Source organism: Schistocerca nitens, chromosome 7, assembly GCF_023898315.1.
Source record: "Schistocerca nitens isolate TAMUIC-IGC-003100 chromosome 7, iqSchNite1.1, whole genome shotgun sequence".
NCBI classification, from domain to species: Eukaryota; Metazoa; Arthropoda; class Insecta; order Orthoptera; family Acrididae; genus Schistocerca; species Schistocerca nitens.
Window position 1 is genome coordinate 359,454,585 of NC_064620.1, and position 20,509 is coordinate 359,475,093.

The following is a 20,509-nucleotide window of genomic DNA, read 5'->3' on the forward strand; positions in this document are numbered from 1 at the left end:
TAACCAAGTACAGTTAAACCCCATCGTAGGGGAGCTAAAATTTGCCAACTTGAAAACACATGTTGTTGCTCGCGGAAATATCCCAACAGCCAACAACCAACTCCAAACGACACAATGTGAATAGTCGTGACTTGCTGGTAGATTAAATCAAAACTCAACTTTGATGTCCAGCATCGGTGAGCCACGAACCTCGTAGCAATGGGAACAGCACCACACACTCCGACACCGTATAGAGGCTGCCAGCGGGCCCGGCTAAACCACGCGCCGCTGAGATTTCTTGGCTGCTCCACGCCAACCGACCAACTGCCAGGCCCGGAAACATTGAAAGGACCAAATATACGTCGTCCAATGAGTCGACCAACCGAACGACCAACCAAGGCTCGTCCAACTCCAATCTTCCTCCGTCGGACAGTTCATGGGTGTCGCCAGTACGGCTAGCACTGGCTGTCGGCGCCTCACCGGCGCTCCGTCCCAGACTTCACAGCTGCTGCGTCCCGACTGCACTGCTGGTCCGTCTCCAAACTGAGTGCCAGACACACAACGACCCAGAATTACTATCGGTCGCTCCAGAGATGGTACAGCAGTGCACTTATCGGTAAACGCTGCGCCGACCGATGTGGCCGAGTGGTTCTAGGCGCTACAGTCTGGAGCCGAACGGCCGCTACGGTCGCAGGTCCGAATCCTGCCTCGGGCGTGGATCTGTGTGATGTCCTTAGGTTAGTTAGGTTTAATTAGTTCCAAGTTCTAGGCGACTGATGACCTCAGAAGTTAAGTCGCATAGTGCTCAGAGCCATTTGAGCCATGGCAGGAAGTTAGTGACGCCAGTAAATGGAAAAAGAAAACGAGGCGGGAGTACCGTAAGAGAAGATGACAAACAATAAATGGGATAAACGCGAGCAGTGCTCTGCATATAAATACCTACACTTTTAACAAAAAAAAAATGGTTCAAATGGCCTGAACACTATGAGACTTAACTTCTGAGGTCATCAGTCCTCTAGTACTTAGAACTACTTAAACCTAACTAAACTAAGAACATCACACACATCAATGCCCGAGGCAGGATTCGAACCTGCGACCGCGGCGGTCGCACAGTTCCAGACTGTAGCGCCTAGAACCGCTCGACCACACCAGCCACCACACTTTTAACAGCTTCAGCCGACGTTGACGACACCTAACGCCGCCACTGTGTAAATCAGTCGACTTGCTAATTACGGAAATTTCTTAACTAACATTTTTGCTCCAAGTGTTACATTTTCTTTAGTTATAATTTCTATAGCTTTATAGCTAAAGGGTACGGCATCATAGCTTGTTCAGCTCTCTTTAAATTTTTCGACGGTAAACGTACACTTACTGGCGATGAATGTTGCTCGCCCTCTCTGTGGACAGATGGACAGTGACTTTGGCGAGTTCGTGACGCGGCGTGACGCAACGCTGCTGCGCGTGCGCGGTCGCTCGCAGCGGCGCTTCGTGGGCGCCTACCTGTGCTTCGGCGTGGCCGCCGGCGTGGGCTGGGACGTGTTCCCTGTGGTGCGGTACGGCGTCAGCGGCGACGGCCTGCCCTTCCACATGGCGCTGCCCTACAGCGTCGACCAGCCGCTCGCCTTCGCCGCCACGTGGTTCTACTGCTTCTGCATGACCATGCACGTGGCCGTCGTCACCATGGTGTTCGACTCCTACAACATCAGCCTCATGGCGCACCTGCGCCAGCAGCTCAGTGTGCTCTCCAGTAACGTCCTTGCCCTGGCTGAAGAGGCACGTCACGAGTCGCTGTCTCTCGTGGAGTCCAGTCCGACCTCGAACTCGTCCGTACGTGTCGACAACACTCGAATTCGTTATCGACTGCGGAGCATCATTCGCCACCATCAAGCTATCATCAGGTAAGACCACGTCTGCTGGTGCGCCGGCCTGGCGCCGAGCCAAGAGGGTTGCGTAACCAGCCGGATAGGCGCCCAGCGGGCAGTGCTGCACTGTGCTTTGTTAATTTTTTAAAACTGTTGCATCCTTGAGCCCCCGGTTTGTGATGTACCCTTGTCCGGTTAATGGCTGACGCTACAGTTCACACTTCATTAATAATTATAGTACAGAGTTACATCACCAGTTAGAGTTACATTTTCGGCAAGTACACCAAGTCCTTTGATCCAGACATGTATTTTTTCATCATTAATAACTTTACGACATGAGCGGGTATACAAGGAAAAAGGCATATTACTATATACATAACTAGGTCTAGATTGGGATTTAGTATCTATTCCACAATGCCAGGACTTGTAGGCGATGACATCTCGTTCCTCTCTATATAAGCGGGCAGTGCACGCCAGGGGAACCATTCCGCTGTGAGCTCTATCTGCAACAGCATTGAAGCACTATGCCTCGTCGACGTGTGTATCGTCAACGTCGCCACCGCATGCCTGTCTACAAACATATTATAAGCCTCGAAAACAAACTTGGCACAAATGGAACAGCTCAATCTGTTATATTGAGTGGACCTATATTTTTCCGTGGATGCCGAGTTAATTTTAGCCTCGATGCTAGCACAGGGAATACTGGAAGTGGATGGTTTACCCTTGCTATTGTTCAATGTGAGAATGCCTCTCTACCTGGATTGGAATCATTCGCCGCATATCCACTAATGGATGTTTGCGATCACGTTTCCCCAGTCCTCCCTATCTCGTTCAGGACGGAGCAAGTCCCCCACATGTCTTATTTCTCTCCACTGTCTCACGTTGCGGAACCGTGAAATCCTCCTTCTACCAATTCCTCTTTTACATTCAGTCTTCCCTCGATTATCAGTTGAAGAAAGTGATATCTTATTACATGATTTAAGTAACCTGTTTTCTTACGTTTGATTGTGGTTAACAATTCTCGGTCTCTTTTTACACCACTGGCCATTAAAATTGCTACACCACGACGTGCTACAGACGCGAAATTTAACCGACAGGAAGAAGATGCCTTGATATGCAAATGAGTAGCTTTTCAGAGCATTCATACAAAGTTGGCGCCGGTGGCGACACCTACAACGTGCTGACATGACTAAAGTTTCCAACCGATATCTCATACACAAACAGCAGTTGACCGTCGTTGCCTGGTGAAACGTTGTTGTGATGCCTTGTGTAAGGAGGACAAATGCGTACCATCACTTTTCCGACTTTGATAAAGGTCGGATTGTAGCCTATCGCGATAGCGGTTTATCGTATCGCAACATTGCTGCTCACGTTGGTCGAGATCCAATGACTTTTAGCAGAATATAGAATCGGTGGGTGCAGGAGGGTAATACGGAACGCCGTGCTGGATTGCAACGGCCTCGTATCACTAGCAATTGAGACGACAGGCATCTTATCCGCATGGCTGTAACGGATCGTGCAGCCACGTCTCGATCCCTGAGTCAACAGATGGGGACGTTTGCAAGACAATAACCATCTGCACGAACAGTTCGACGACGTTTGCAGCAGCATCGACTATCAGCTCGGAGACCATGGCTGCGGTTACCCTTGACGCTGCATCACAGACAAGAGCACCTGCGATGGTGTACTCGACGACGAACCTGGGTGCACGAATGGCAATACGTCATGTTTTCGGATGAATCCAGGTTCTGTTTACAGCATCATGATGGTCGCATCCATGTTTGGCGACATCGCGGTGAACGCACATTGGAAGTGTGTATTCGTCATCGCCATACTTGCGTATCACCCGGCGTGATGGTATGGGGTGCCACTGGTTACACGTCTCGACCACCTCTTGTTCGCATTGAAGGCCCTTTGAACAGTGGACTTTACGTTTCGGATGTGTTACGACCCGTGGCTCTACCCTTCATTCGATCCCTGCGGAACCCTACATTTCAGCAGGATAATGCACGACCGCATGTTGCAGGTCCTGTACGGGCCTTTCTGGATACAGAAAATGTTCGGCTGCTGCCCTGGCCAGCACATTCTCCAGATCTCTCACCAATTGAAAACGTCTGGTCAATGTGGCCGAGCAACTGGCTCATCACAATACGCCAGTCACTACTTTTGATGAACTGAGGCGTCGTGTTGAAGCTGCATGGGCAGCTGTACCTGTACACGCCATCCAAGCTCTGTTTGACTCAATGAGCAGGCGTATCATGGTCGTTATTACGGCCAGAGGTGGTTGTTCTGGGTACTGATTTCTCAGGATCTATGCACCCAAATTGCGTGAAAATGTAATCACATGTCAGTTCTAGTATAATAATATTTGTGAAATGAATATCCGTTTATCATCTGAATTTCTTCTTGGTGTAGCAATTTTAATGGCCAGTAGTATACTGTTCTCAGATCTCTTTATTAGTTTGCCTTGCTGTCCATGGAATTTTAAGGATTCTTCGTTATAAATACATCTCGAACGCTTGCACCTTATTCATAGTGCTTACTTTCAATGCCCTACGTTCCATGCCATGCCGTAGTACTGACCAGACATAGCTATTCATAGATCTAATTCTGAGTTTAAGATCAAAGTCATTGGTTGTAAACACTTTGTTAAATTTCATCATGTCACTGCGGGCCTTCTATATTCTACATCTGATTTCCGTGTCGGACGACCGATTTTCGCACACCATCGTCTGGAAGTAGTTGAACCTCTTCTCCCTTTCTAAGGGGTCATTATTATTCATTAGTTCTACAGTTTGATGTTCGTTTGAATTGCGAGTAACTGACATAAAATTTATTCTTTGTGGTGTTGATACTGAGGCCCATACTCCTAATTTGTTCTCCCACTACAGTAAGAGGGTCTTGTAGGTCGTTCATGTTATAAGAAAATAAGGCTGTGTCATCTGCATATCTTATGTTGTTAGCCCATAGTCAATTTACTTTGACACCTATTTAACGGTTATCAAGCGCCTCCTGCAATACTCGTATATGTTCTGAGTACAGATTAAAGAGGGGCGATGAGAGCACACATCCTTATCTAACTCCTCTGCAGATTCTTTGTGCTTCTTCGCTTGATTGCCAATTTTAATCTCAGCTGTTACATTCAAATGAAGATTTTCTGTGCAGTGAATATCTTCTTCACCTGTGTCAAGTCTTCTCAAAATTGATACATGTGATGTTTCATTCTGTCAAATGCTTTTTCATAATCTATGAAGCACAGCATTACATCTTTTCTCTGACCGTAGCAGTTCTGAATCGATACTTGAATTGCGACCAGTGCTTCCCTCGTACCTAGACCCGTGACTGTGAAGACCCCATATCTTTCTTCACACTTCACTGTTATTCTATATTGAATGATCTTGACAAATATCTTTAGAGTATGACTTACTTGGTTAATTAGTCTGTAACTCCGCATTTTGTTGCATTGCTCTTCTTGGGCAAAGGTGTGAAGCATGACATCAGCGATTTGTCAGGAAATTTACCAATATTATAAATCTGGTTGAATACTTTTGACGAACTAAGACACCGTTATCATCAAATGGTTTCAGCATTACAACTGGTATTTGATCTGGAACGATTGCTTACCTATCTTTTGCTTTTCTTACAGCTCTCCTGATTTCGAAAATTGTGGTGGCAGGATCAGATGGACCCCAGGCAACTATATTTTGTATTTCAGATCTTTCAACTGCAAAGAGATTGTTAATATAAACCCCAGACAGTTTTCTTTTGTTAGTCGTCCAGCTCTCTTTCTCCTTGGTCATTTTCTGTATTTGAAAAGGCTTCTTTTGTGATATGTACGATCCGTTTCCTATGTGTTCTTATGTAAGCTGAAGTAGTCGTGTAGTTGCTGCATTGGTTCCAACTCCTAACAAAAAAATAAAAAAAATGTTCAAATGTGTGTGAAATCTTATGGGACTTAACTGCTAAGGTCATCAGTCCCTAAGCTTACACACTACTTAACCTAAAGGACAAACACACACACCCATGCCCGATGGAGGACTCGAACCTCCGCCAGGACCAGCTGCACAGTCCATGACCGTTGCGCCCTAGACCGCTCGGCCAACTCTTCACATTGTTGTTTCAGCCAGCTATTTTTTTCTGCTCTTATCTCTTTTCTTATGGCTTTCTGCGTCGCCCTATATTTGTCCAGGTTTCTTTCGTTTTTATATTTTCTCCTTTTTCCAAATAATTCCAAAATATTGTCTGTCATCCTGTTTTCTGTTGTGTTTTCTGGCTGTAGCCTGTTTCACTCGCCAAAACATCTGTCATGATTTTTCCCATTTTCTCCACACGCCGCTTACGTTTGCTCCGTCTTCTAGTTATGATTTGACTGTACCGGTAATTCTTTCCCTTATGTTTTTTGGTTACACTGTTTTTGATACTTTCGTCTTTAAGTCCATCGTAGTCTATATTCTGCTGTTGTGTATGTCTCTTGTCATTTGCAATTTTTGTTTCTGCTGCTAGTAGGACATGGTGTAAGGGAACGGTGGCTTCTGGGTCGGTGCATACCCTCGTTACCAAGGTTATAAAGCACTTATTAATAACTATGTAATCTCTTTGTTTCCATTCTATATTGTCAGAGTGACCTGCTGTAGCTCTCCAAGTGTACGGACGTCTAGGTCGTAATTTGTTTGTTACCTTCACCTTTTCCTCTTGATAAAACTGATAAAGCTGTTTTCCCCGATCATTTCGTATTCCTAGCCCATATGGACCAGCTAGTTCTTCAAATCTTCCTTCTCAAATTTTAGAGTTAAAATCACCCATTGTTACGCTTTTCTAATGTTCTTTTACCAATCAGAGCAGTTGCGTCAGTTCTTCGTAGAATACCTCAGTTTCATCTTCAGATGAATCTGATGTGGGCGCGTATACTTGGAAGATGTTGACATCAATTGGAATGGCAGTAAGTTTAAGTAAAGTCATTCAGTCTGAATGTGAGAAGAAATTTATCACAGACTTGGACAATTTTTCCGTCATGAATATTCCTATGCCTTTTCTGTGTCTCTTACCTTGACTACCTGAATTACACATTGAACCTCACACATTCCAGCATCTGGCCACCATGTCTCTGCTACTCCTAGGATGTCTGCCGTCAGTCTTTCCATTTCTTGTATTGGGTTAGCTAATTTCCCAGCCTCATACAAAATCTGTATGTCCCAGTTACAGATCCTAACTTTGTTTTGGAGATTCATCTTCCTTTTATTAGCATTATTTAAAGCAATTCTGCCCTGGAACTCCGATTCGGGAATTATTTGTACCTCCAGAAAAATTCTGAGTTAAATGTGCTTATCACTTTGGGCTACGTGATTCGCTTGTGAATAATTGTTGGAGGTGGTTTTCCGTTAGCTTCATCTCATGTGGTAAACAGCCGCTCTTAACATAGAGAAGAGACGCTGCTGGGAAATCACTCCTCTGGAGTCAAACGATTGTCTTTGCACTAGTTTTGGTCCACCCCAGGTATTTCATTTCCCCGGTACCACTCATATCTGGGTGGCTTTTCCCAATATACCAACTGGGAAGCCGCCCGATGGGGTACTGGCAAACCTCACATCGGTTTGGAATATTAAAGCAGTAAAATAATGGATTTTTAGTACTGATAAATCTAGAGTTGCTTTCGGGCTTATAAATGCGAATAAGACTACCAGACTCCCAAAAATAAAGAAAATCCGAGATACAGCACTCACCAAGCTGTAGTTTGATCCAAAATGTGTTCTGTGTATTTTAATACAGAAAATGTTGATCTCCAATTCTCGTTATATAGTGACTCGCTCTTGTAATTCCAATTACCTATTTGACAGTATTGTTTGACCCTAGATAACAGTAGGATGGTATCATGCCTATGGGAATAACAACATTTATTTTGCCGATACGTGTAAACAATATAGCTTTCTGAACATGTCTAATCTAGAAAACTGGTGTTTATAGCCTCTGATGTCTCCATGATATGGCAACGAAACATGAAGCACAGAGGTATGTATTGGACTGAAGCCTAGTTCTCATGAAATAAAAGTCACCAACTGAAGAACAATTCGTTTCCATGCAATGTAAAACCCAGAACCGATGCTAAATTAACGTTATTCATAACACTGACCCCCATATTCACTACAGATTTGACAGTGGGTCCCGTACAGAGCGAGATAAAATTCCAAAGCTGCACATCAGTGATGCAAATACCTGTAAAAGGTAACGTAGTGCTGAAGCCATAAAATCTGCACTATGGAGCAATGGACGTAAGGCATTTGCTCTGAGGAGTCTTAACACACCGTTCTCATCTCTGGCGGGGTTTATGTCTCAAGAGTTAAGCATGACGGGGTTCGGTGACGATTTGGGCACCCGTTTCTCACAACCCAAGGTTACTCTGCAAGGTCGCATTGCTACCACAGGTAGTGTGACCATTTTGGCTGATCATGTCCATGCCATGGTTCAATGTTTGTTGCCCAGTGGTGATGCTGTTTTTGAAGACGGCCGGGCCCTTCTTCACACAGCACTCATCGCCAAGGACTGATTTAGTGAGCACGAGGATGAAGTTTCCCATCCACCCTGACTGCCATAGTCACCATATCTCAATATTATTGAGCCGTTGTGATGTAGTTTGGCGAGAAGGGTCCGTAACCGCTATCCACCTCCATCGTTGTTTACTGAACTTGCCACGATTTTGCAGGAAGAACGGTATCCCTTGAAAGCCACTTCATTTCGTTCACTCCGAGACGACTGGAAGCAGTTTTGAATGCCAAAGGGTTTTCTGTACCGTATTAGGCATGGTAGTGTGTCGTGTTTTTGGTGTTTACATTTATTGCCTATCCCCTGTAATTTCTTCATATACAGATAACTCGGGATGCTAATAGACAATGGCGACTGAGACCAAAATAGCTGTAGTTACTCAAAGTTGGATGGAGTTATACATGAGACCCAAATTCAGTCTTTATAGCAAAACCTCGCTCAAGGAACAAAAGTTAAACCAGGACTTCAGTCAAACGTAACAAAGGGTGTTTACCGCTACTGTTACTGCTTCTGTCCTTGGCTATATAGCAAATACTGGCAGCTCAGCATCCACAAATCAAGGCAATAGAAATAAGAAACAGAGACTCGAACTCGGGCACACAGTTTTAATCTGCCAGGAAGTTTCATATTAGCGCACACTCCGCTGCAGGGTGAAAATCTCATTCTGGAATAAGAAACATGCCGACTCAGAAGGCGCAACCAGCGAGCACAGGGGCAGAGGGAAGCTGTAATTCTTTAAATATGATAGGCACCGTTTCCACACCACCCCATAATACAACGAACCAGGACACTGTCCTCGGTGAGCAACCTAATTTACTACGCAGAACAGCAGCAAATTTTGGGACTAAGAGGGAGCGCACGTGTAATTAAATCAGCTCGGCACGTGGCGTTTAGTGGGATATTCACCAATCGTTCGGTGGTATTTGTACTGTGTCACATTCGCAAAAGCAAATAGATCGCCACGTGTGTCACAAACAATGTACTTGGCAGTGTACGAAACAATATTCACTGTTGGGATCACAACTCCTATTTTAGGAAAGAACTTCTACGTCAGTAAAGCGTAGTCTAATCAACAAATCGAGTACGCTGAATCTAGCACTTCGGCACAAATCCCTATTGGTAGCTCGTATTGTGTCTTGGATTATTCACGTCAATCCGTTTCACCCATGCGAGCAAACCAATGTTAATTACAGTACACAGAGGTTTGCAAGACATCGTCCTAGGATAAAATTATTCAATTACAAGATTGTGTTAATTGAGGCATCTTCAGTCATACAGTGATGCACCTAAGTAATAGCCGCGCCAACTTCAAATGAGGCGCCTAGTCATACTATTTCCATAAGAGGGAAATGCTATCCCTATACTGACTGCCTTTCTGTTAGCAGATTGCAAGACCTTGCCATGCCGTCGTTCCTACACGCCAACTGTTTCAATGACCATACTTACTTTGAGTTAAGATTTTCTATGCTTAACTTACAAACGTAATTAAGTGCTCACCTTCGTGAAAGTATTCAAGAATTATACTGTAAGAGTGAAAATTAATCTGCTCATAATTAGTCTTCTTACTTATAGCCGACATGCTGTGCGGAAAACTCCTCTAAATAAATAAAACAACAATTTAACGATAGTGTAATATATTAATGAAGCTTTAGATCATAATTATGATAATACTAGTTTCCTACACAAAGCCCATATTGCAACTAGATGCCTGAATAAACAATAAGTTTTGCTTTTTCTAATTCAATACAATCAAACGTAAATGGCAGTCAGCTAATTTCTCTCCGTAGTTAACATCCACTTCTTCGACTGTTCTAGAAGTTTTTACCTGTTTTGGCAAATCTCTTTGACTTTTCCTTTTGTAATACTCTCCTTCTTAAAATCATTGCATTCTTTAATCAGTTAGTTCCCTTTCTCTACATCAACGGACAGTAGGTGGATTTTAATTTACTAATAAGTCAGGTTGCATTCTTTAAATGATTTTATTTCTCTTTCAAAATACGGCTGTACTTTGATATCTTATGAGGGCTGAAAACTGCTTGGCAACCGGACTAAATATCAATAAAATAAACCAATAAAAATAAACCATTAAGGGCCACTATCATGTAAACTCTGTCTTTTAAAATGTGTAGTGTCAATTCAGACATTGGACCAACATATTATGCAAATTAATGATGATAATTTAAGTTACTCATAACTTTCTATTTAAAGTGATTGTGAAAGCTGTATTTTTTCAGTCAAATCTTTCTTTTGTTACTTGTTCAGTTTCAATGAGGACAAAATGAAACCCTGAAATCTGAGTTGCACAACTGAATCAATCACCAACTGCTGTTAACATAATACAAAAGTGCACCCACTTATACATATGTCCATAAAAAATTCTCCTAACCATGCAATGGAGCTACAATCTCACATATTGCACACAAATCCACAACAATAACATAATATAAATAGGGGAATAAAGCCAAAGTCAGCCCAGTCTGCACTGTTGCCACATTTATTCAAGATGGCAGCTCTTCCAGTGGAATTCCCTACCCCCTCCGCCTAAGATGTTTGTGGAGCATCACATGACGTCATCACTACGACTCCTCTTCCTCTCCACTCCACCACTTCCCCCTTCCCATCTCTCACTTCCCCTCTTCTCTCCAGTTGTGAACTGGTGGGAGAGAGACTCAGTCTGTGATGAGGTGCTGGAGAAGAAAGATATAAAGTGCTGTCTTTATTTATTTGTATGTGGATTGACCTACAGCTGCCTCCCCTCCTCCTCTAGCGAATTGTTGGGAAAAGCTCCATCTGCATGGAGCTGTAGGTGTCCAAGATACTGTGTGTGTGTGTGTGTGTGTGTGTGTGTGTGTGTGTGTGTATGTGTATGTGTGTGGGTGTATGTGTGTGTGTGTGTTTGTGTGTGTGCACACAATGTGTACTGTTGATGAGCTGTGGAGATTGAGCAGAGAGGGGTTTAATAACTGTATTACACACAAAATACAGTCGAGGATTGTGTCAATAGTGTCGTTCTAGATGGTTGAAAAGATAACATAAGCGAGTATTGAAAAAGAATACCTTTCACCAAATAATGGCGATGCAGCAGGATGGGTTGAGATAGCATTTCACAACTGATGCAGGCAGTTGCTGGTGCTCGAATTGCTGACCTACTCCTTTGAAATGGCTCATCAACCTGCCTCTTGCAGCATGCAAGAGGCGATTGCCACCAATCCAGCAAGTAGGTGACATTATTCCTGTGTGCAACATTTTTATGGTGGGGAGCACATTAGTAATAGTAAAATGCTAAACCAATTACAGTTACCACTGTAGCCAAACAGACAGTTCTCCAACAATGTGTCCTCTTCTGCAGCTGCATACAGACTGACCTACTTGGCAATTCCACCACCAGAGGGTGCTTGAGAGTGTGACATATATGGGGGGGGGCATTCAGGGGAAATCAATAACAAAACAGTATTCCTCCCTCCACAACCTAAAAATTGGCAGGGTCCTAAAGCAAATCAGAAACGCTACATCTGTCAAGTGATCGTAATGTCGATGGATCTAAGGCAGATGCAGCCTCAGCTGTAGTCAATCAGTGGAAGAACACTGAAGCCCCAACAGCAACTGAGACTATCATCCACCTAAACCTCGCAGAAAAAGTGAAAAAGTAAGTACATGTGCTTTAGTTCTGTGTCTTAGTTTAAACCCATGATTTTGTTTGTGCAAGGTTATTGTTTCCTCTTCTTCTTTGTTCAGTGACCTCCAGCAGGTCGAAACCAAGAATAATCTCTGCATGTCCAAACCTGCAGCTACCTCAAGCATGTCGAGACTAGCAGCAGCTACTTCTGGGTGGTCAGAACCTCAGCAGCCTCTGACCTGTTGGGGCTCGCAGCAGTGCCATGGGATCCTGTAATGACCAGAATGTGTAATCAGGACCATGAGCTGCTATCATCTGTCCTGCTCATCAGTTTGCAAAATTAAGACACACAGCCAGTCCCTGACTCTTGGAAGAATTCTGTTGGGGGTCCTACACCACATTTTGAAAGTCAGTACAGGTCTCAAACATATGTACGATCTGAGAACATTCCATTGTTACTGCAAGGACAGAGTGTTAATGTGGTGGATGAGAAGCTGCCGATTCCTCCCAGTGCTCTACTGATTTTCACTTCAACTTATAATTTAACAGCTAGCACTTCAAAGCATTTAAAATATTTCTATTGAATCATCAGTGAACAGTGACTGAGATGTTGTGTTAGAAATCGAAAATGATCTGAGAAGTGTTAAAGTGTTGTTTATTGAATCAGAATGGGATGAACTGTGTAATACAAAATACTACATTATCAACAGATGACCACCAAGTACCAGCCTTCATATTCTCTACCGGACATTTTCTGCACTGGCCTGACGCCATCACATCACTGTGTCACGGCACTGCACTCAGGCCGACATTTGGTGGTTGATTCACTTATTTACAGCACTCCACCAGTACAAACTTGTTTGGATACAAATTTTGCTATCTCTTGTGTTGGAAATACTGAACAGATCGTTGCCTTATGTTCAAAATGTGTGTAAAGACATTGTGTACTACCTCCATATGTGTAGTGTGCATGTAGATGATTTACAACACCACATCAAAGAACCAGTTGATTTTGTTGATGTTATGCATCCCATATACGATTACTAAATAAAAACAATATTTGTATTACAGAAAACTGTATTTCATTTTTGTATACCCATAATAATAATAATAATAATGTTCTCAGCATTTTCTATGCAATATCTGGATTACGCCAGCAGCAGCAAGCTGCCTCTGAATTATATGATCACCGCAGTCATTCAGTAATTGTTATTCTGAATGATAGAACAAGGTTTTCAGATATACAGGGTATATATATATATATATATATATATATATATATATATATATATATATATATATATATATATATATATATATATATCCCCATGAACCATGGACCTTGCCGTTGATGGGGAGGCTTGCGCGCCTCAGTGATACAGATAGCCGTACTGTAGGTGCAACCACAACGGAGGGGTATCTGTTGAGAGGCCAGACAAACGTATGGTTCCTGAAGAGGGGCAGCAGGCTTTTCAGTAGCTGCAGGGGCAACAGTCTGGATGATTGGCTGATCTGGCCTTGTAACAATAACAAAAACGGCCTTGCTGTGCTGGTACTGCGAACAGCTGAAAGCAAGGGGAAACTACAGCCGTAATTTTTCCCGAGGACATGCAGCTTTACTGTATGGCTAAATGATGATGGCGTCCTCTTGGGTAAAATATTCCGGAGGTAAAATAGTCCCCCATTCGGATCTCCGGGCGGGGACTACTAAGGATGGCTCTGAGCACTATGGGACTCAACTGCTGAGGTCATTAGTCCCCTAGAACTTAGAACTAGTTAAACCTAACTAACCTAAGGACATCACAAACATCCATGCCCGAGGCAGGATTCGAACCTGCGACCGTAGCGGTCTTGCGGTTCCAGACTGCAGCGCCTTTAACCACACGGCCACTTCGGCCGGCGACTACTAAGGAGGACGTCGTTATCAGGAGAAAGAAAACTGGCGTTCTATGGATCGGAGCGTGGAATGTCTGATTCCTTAATCGGGCAGGTAGGTTAGAAAATTTAAAAAGGGAAATGGATAGGTTAAAGTTAGATATAGTGGGAATTAGTGAAGTTCGGTGGCAGGAGGAACAAGACTTTTGGTCAGGCGAATAAAGGGTTATAAATACAAAATCAAAACGGGGGAATGCAGGAGTAGGTTTAATAATGAATAAAAAAATAGGAGTGCGGGTAAGCTACTACAAACAGCATAGTGAACGCATTATTGTGGCCAAGATAGACACGAAGCCCACGCCTACCACAGTAGTACAAGTTTATATACCAACTAACTCTGCAGATGACGAAGAAATTGAAGAAGTGTATGATAAAATAAAAGAAATTATTCAGATAGTGAAGGGAGATGAAAATTTAATAGTCATGGGTGACTGGAATTCGGTAGTGGGAAAAGGAAGAGAAGGAAACGTAGTAGGTGAATATGGATTGGGGGGAAGAAATGAAAGAGGAAGCCGTCTGGTAGAATTTTGCACAGAGCACAACTTAATGATAGCTAACACTTGGTTCAAGAATCATAAAAGAAGGTTGTATACATGGAAGAAGCCTGGAGATACTGGCAGGTTTCAGATAGATTATATAATGGTAAGACAGAGATTTAGGAACCAGGTATTAAATTGTAAGACGTTTCCAGGAGCAGATGTGGACTCTGACCGCAATCTATTGGTTATGAACTGTAGATTAAAACTGAAGAAACTGCAAAAAGGTGGGAATTTAAGGAGATGGGACCTGGATAAACTGAAAGAACCAGAGGTTGTACAGAGTTTCAAGGAGAGCATAAGGGAACAATTGACAGGAATGGGGGAAAGAAATACAGTAGAAGAAGAATGGGTAGCTTTGAGGGATGAAGTAGTGAAGGCAGCAGAGGATAAAGTAGGTAAAAAGACGAGGGCTAGTAGAAATCCTTGGGTAACAGAAGAAATATTGAACTTAATTGATCAAAGGAGAAAATATAAAAATGCAGTAAATGAAGCAGGCAAAAAGGAATACAAACGTCTCAAAAATGAGATCGACAGGAAGTGCAAAATGGCTAAGCAGGGATGGCTAGAGGACAAATGTAAGGATGTAGAGGCTTGTCTCACCAGGGGTAAGATAGATACTGCCTACTGGAAAATTAAAGAGACCTTTGGAGAAAAGAGAACCACTTGTATGAATATCAAGAGCTCAGATGGAAGTCCAGTTCTAAGTAAAGAAGGGAAAGCAGAAAGATGGAAGGAGTATATAGAGGGTTTATACAAGGGCAATGTACTTGAGGACAATATTATGGAAATGGAAGAGGATGTAGATGAAGATGAAATGGGAGATACGATACTGCGTGAAGAGTTTGACAGAGCACTGAGAGACCTGAGTCGAAACAAGGCCCCGGGAGTAGACAACATTCCATTAGAACTACTGACAGCCTTGGGAGAGCCAGTCCTGACAAAACTCTACCATCTGGTGAGCAAGATATATGAGACAGGTGAAATAGCCTCAGACTACAAGAAGAATATAATAATTTCAATCCCAAAGAAAGCAGTTGTTGACAGATGTAAAAATTACCGAACTATCAGTTTAATAAGTCACGGCTGCAAAATACTAACATGAATTCTTTACAGACGAATGGAAAAACTAGTAGAAGCCGACCTCGGGGAAGATCAGTTTGGATTCCGTAGAAATATAGGAACACGTGAGGCAATATTGACCCTACGACTTATCTTAGAAGCTAGATTAAGGAAAGGCAAACCTACGTTTCTAGCATTTGTGGACTTAGAGAAAGCTTTTGACAATGTTGACTGGAATACTCTCTTTCAAATTCTGAAGGTGGCAGGGGTAAAATACAGGGAGCGAAAGGCTATTTACAACTTTTACAGAAACCAGATGGCAGTTATAAGAGTCGAGGGGCATGAAAGGGAAGCAGTGATTGGGAAGGGAGTGAGACAGGGTTGTAGCCTCTCCCCGATGTTATTCAATCTGTATATTGTGCAGGCAGTGAAGGACACAAAAGAAAAATTCGGAGTAGGTATTAAAATCCATGGAGAAGAAATAAAAACTTTGAGGTTTGCCGATGACATTGTAATTCTGTCAGAGACAGCAAAGGACTTGGAAGAGCAGTTGAACGGAATGGACAGTGTCTTGAAAGGAGGATATAAGATGAACATCAAGTAAAACGAGGATAATGGAATGTAGTCGAATTAAGTCGGGTGATCCTGAGGGAATTAGATTAGAAAATGAGACACATAAAGTAGTAAAGGGGTTTTGCTGTTTGGGGAGCAAAATAACTGATGATGGTCGAAGTAGATAGGATATAAAATGTAGACTGGCAATGGGAAGGAAAGCGTTTCTGAAGAAGAGAAATTTGTTAACATCGACTATAGATTGAAGTGTCAGGAAGTCGTTCCTGAAAGTATTTGTATGGAGTGTAGCCATGTATGTAAGTGAAACATGGACGATAAATAGTTTGGACAAGAAGAGAATAGAAGCTTTTGAAATGTGGTGCTACAGAAAATGCTGAAGATTAGATGAGTAGATCAGATAACTAATGAGGAGGTATTGAATAGGTTTGGGGAGAAGAGAAATTTGTGGCACAACTTGACTAGTAGAAGGGATCGGTTGGTAGGACATGTTCTGAGGCATCAAGGGATCACCAATTTAGTATTGGAGGGCAGCGTGGAGGGTAAAAATCGTAGAGGGAGACCAAGAGATGAATACACTAAGCAGATTGAGAAGGATTTAGGTTGCAGTAGTTACTGGGAGATGAAGCAGCTTGCACAGGATAGAGTAGCATGGAGAGCTGCATCAAACCATTCTCAGGACTGAAGACCACAACAACAACATATATACACTCCTGGAAATTGAAATAAGAACACCGTGCATTCATTGTCGCAGGAAGGGGAAACTTTATTGACACATTCCTGGGGTCAGATACATCACATGATCACACTGACAGAACCACAGGCACATAGACACAGCCAACAGAGCATACACAATGTCGGCACTAGTACAGTGTATATCCACCTTTCGCAGCAATGCAGGCTGCTATTCTCCCATGGAGACGATCGTAGAGATGCTGGATGTAGTCCTGTGGAACGGCTTGCCATGCCATTTCCACCTGGCGCCTCAGTTGGACCAGCGTTCGTGCTGGACGTGCAGACCGCGTGAGACGACGCTTCATCCAGTTCCAAACATGCTCAATGGGGGACAGATCCGGAGATCTTGCTGGCCAGGGTAGTTGACTTACACCTTCTAGAGCACGTTGGGTGGCACGGGATACGTGCGGACGTGCATTGTCCTGTTGGAACAGCAAGTTCCCTTGCCGGTCTAGGAATGGTAGAACGATGGGTTCGATGACGGTTTGGATGTACCGTGCACTATTCAGTGTCCCCTCGACGATCACCAGTGGTGTACGGCCAGTGTAGGAGATCGCTCCCCACACCATGATGCCGGGTGTTGGCCCTGTGTGCCTCGGTCGTATGCCGTGCTGATTGTGGCGCTCACCTGCACGGCGCCAAACACGCATACGACCATCATTGGCACCAAGGCAGAAGCGACTCTCATCGCTGAAGACGACGCGTCTCCATTCATGCCTGTCGCGACACCACTGGAGGCGGGCTGCACGATGTTGGGGCGTGAGCGGAAGACGGCCTAACGGTGTGCGGGACCGGAGCCCAGCTTCATGGAGACGGTTGCGAATGGTCCTCGCCGATACCCCAGGAGCAACAGTGTCCCTAATTTGCTGGGAAGTGACGGTGCGGTCCCCTACGGCACTGCGTAGGATCCTACGGTCTTGGCGTGCATCCGTGCGTCGCTGCGGTCCGGTCCCAGGTCGATGGGTACGTGTACCTTCCGCCGACCACTGGCGACAACATCGATGTACTGTGGAGACCTCACGCCCCACGTGTTGAGCAATTCGGCGGTACGTCCACCCGGCCTCCCGCATGCCCACTATACGCCCTCGCTCAAAGTCCGTCAACTGCACATACGGTTCACGTCCACGCTGTCGCGGCATGCTACCAGTGTTAAAGACTGCGATGGAGCTCCGTATGCCACGGCAAACTGGCTGACACTGACGGCGGCGGTGCACAAATGCTGCGCAGCTAGCGCCATTCGACGGCCAACACCGCGGTTCCTGGTGTGTTCGCTGTGCCGTGCGTGTGATCATTGCTTGTACAACCCTCTCGCAGTGTCCGGAGCAAGTATGGTGGGTCTGACACACCGGTGTCAATGTGTTCTTTTTTACATTTCCAGGAGTATATATATATATATATATATATATATATATATATATATATATATATATATATATAGTGATGAAATGACTCAGACAGCTTGCTGCTGCTGATGTATCTAGACACTGACTTGAAAATACTGAGAACATTGTTGTTGTTATTATTATTACATATTCTATGGCTTAGTTGATGACATTTATATTTTCTATAAAAGCCAATTACACGCCAATACGTGATGCAGTCAGTAGGATGAAGTATCCTCAACACATGGACTCTGTTGAAAGTGACTGGTCGTGTGAAGGTGTGGAAGAAGATAAGAAGAGGGAGAATGGGATATTCCTCTCCAGTAATATACAAGTGATAACTGTAGGTCCATGCAGTTGTGGCAAGACGAATATGCACATGTCAGTGCTAACACACTCGGATGGAGTTTGTTTTGGGCATGTATGTGTATTTTCAAAAGCATTGTTTCAGTTCATGTATTAGTTATTGCAAAAGATACGCAAGGTGTCAGTGGTGTAAAATACACGTCATTCAGCCCTCCACCAGAAAAAGTAAAGCCAAACACCATACTCATATTTGATGATGTTGCTGTGGAAAACCGGGATCAAATTCTATGATATTTCTGTTTTCGTCGTCATATGAGTGCTGGCGTATTTTATTTGAGACAAACATGTTCCAGAATCCCAAAGCAATTGGTGAGGGATACGTGTCTGTAGTTACTTATTAAAATCAATGTCCACTCCCAGGCAATCCCTGTAATTCCTTTGTGTCCTAAGTGCAGTGGTGACTAGGGAAAACGTATCGCATTGTGAATGTTGTAAGACAGTTGTGTCCTCGTGATAGAACACGATAAAAACTCACGATAAGCAGATAAAAGCGTCCTCTCAGGTATAGTAACTATGTGGTTGGCTAATAACTATCATCGAGTGAAGGTACTGCCGCAGGTGTACTTTATACGTGACCAGAAACTTTTTGGATTATCTGCCAGTCTTCAAGACAGAGTTCCGTGGTGGAAATTATTAAAGACATATCGCACTGAAGTCAGCAATAACTTCCAAGCGTCTGCAAAACTTCGCCAATCTTTTGGATTTTTCGTCTTTTAAATTTTTCTTCTGCAACAATGTTGTGACCTTCTTTGTGTGTCAAGGGAGATGCGTCCCGTCTCTTATTGCTTTATTTGGTATAAATGTCTTAACTGTCGTCTACACAATTTCGTTGAATTCAATCGTCATATGCGGGTAGAGGGAGACCAAGAGATGAATACACTAAGCAGATTCAGAAGGATGTAGGTTGCAGTAGGTACTGGGAGATGAAGAAGCTTGCACAAGATAGAGTAGCAGGGAGAGCTGCATCAAACCAGTCTCAGGACTGAAGACCACAACAACAGCAACATGGTCTATGCTCACATAGTTAATTGGGAAGGAGTGAACACTGTATTCCAAGATTATTTGTTGCTGTGAGGTCACCGATGTTTTCGCAACCATTTACACTTTGAGAAGGCTCCTGAAGTACTTGTTCAAAATAATTTTCGAAGTAAACCTTAAGCAAAAATTGCGGAGGAAGTTTTGGACCTATTACTGCCTTTGGATACGTATTTTCGCCAACATATCGATGTTAGATTGAAGTGGTCACCAACTAAATCTGCATGAGTTGGGCTTCTTTCAATCTTTTCGCAATTGTATCATTTGAAACAAGGAGGCGTTAAATGAATCAATTATTAATTTATTCCGGTTGTCAAATATAACTCTTACCCACTCTAACTCACAGGGACTATCTATTTCAGCTGCACTGCAAGATAAACTACTTCTAACAGCGACAAATAGGTCGCCACCAACTGTATACAACCTGTTCATCCTGAACATCAGTAGGTCCGTTGTAAAAATTTCGGATGAACTTATTTCCGGCTTTAGCGATCTTTCAGTGTCTGTAACGATTTGAGCTTCAGCACTTTCAATTAGAGCTTGAGCTTTCTTCATTCCCAAAACAGGTACGACACTTTACGACAGTGTATTTTCTTTTATTTTAAGCAAATTATTCGTTCAATATCAGCTCCAACAGCTTTTTTATTTAAATTATTGAAGAATGAGATTTTCACTCTGCAGCGGAGTGTGCGTTGATATGAAACTTCCTGGCAGATTAAAACTGTGTGCCCGACCGAGACTCGAACTCGGGACCTTTGCCTTTCGCGGGCAGCCATTGTCAATAGACTCAAATTTGTTACATAAATTGTGTTCTACATTTCAAATTTCACCTCACGAGTTAACTTCCAGATTAGATGCTCTTTGATCAACATTCTGAACTCTGGACTCGGTGTG

General features: G+C 43.5%; 1 protein-coding gene across 1 annotated transcript in view; it reads left to right on the forward strand.

The window, feature by feature from the left end:
- Positions 1-20,509, forward strand: part of LOC126195625 (putative odorant receptor 92a) — a 67,274-nt gene that overhangs the window by 23,304 nt on the left and 23,461 nt on the right. Inside the window, exons 2-3 of the mRNA XM_049934251.1 lie at positions 1,387-1,481; positions 1,545-1,877. Of these exons, the coding sequence (XP_049790208.1) occupies positions 1,387-1,481; positions 1,545-1,877 (428 nt within the window). The remainder of the gene's footprint in view (positions 1-1,386; positions 1,482-1,544; positions 1,878-20,509) is intronic.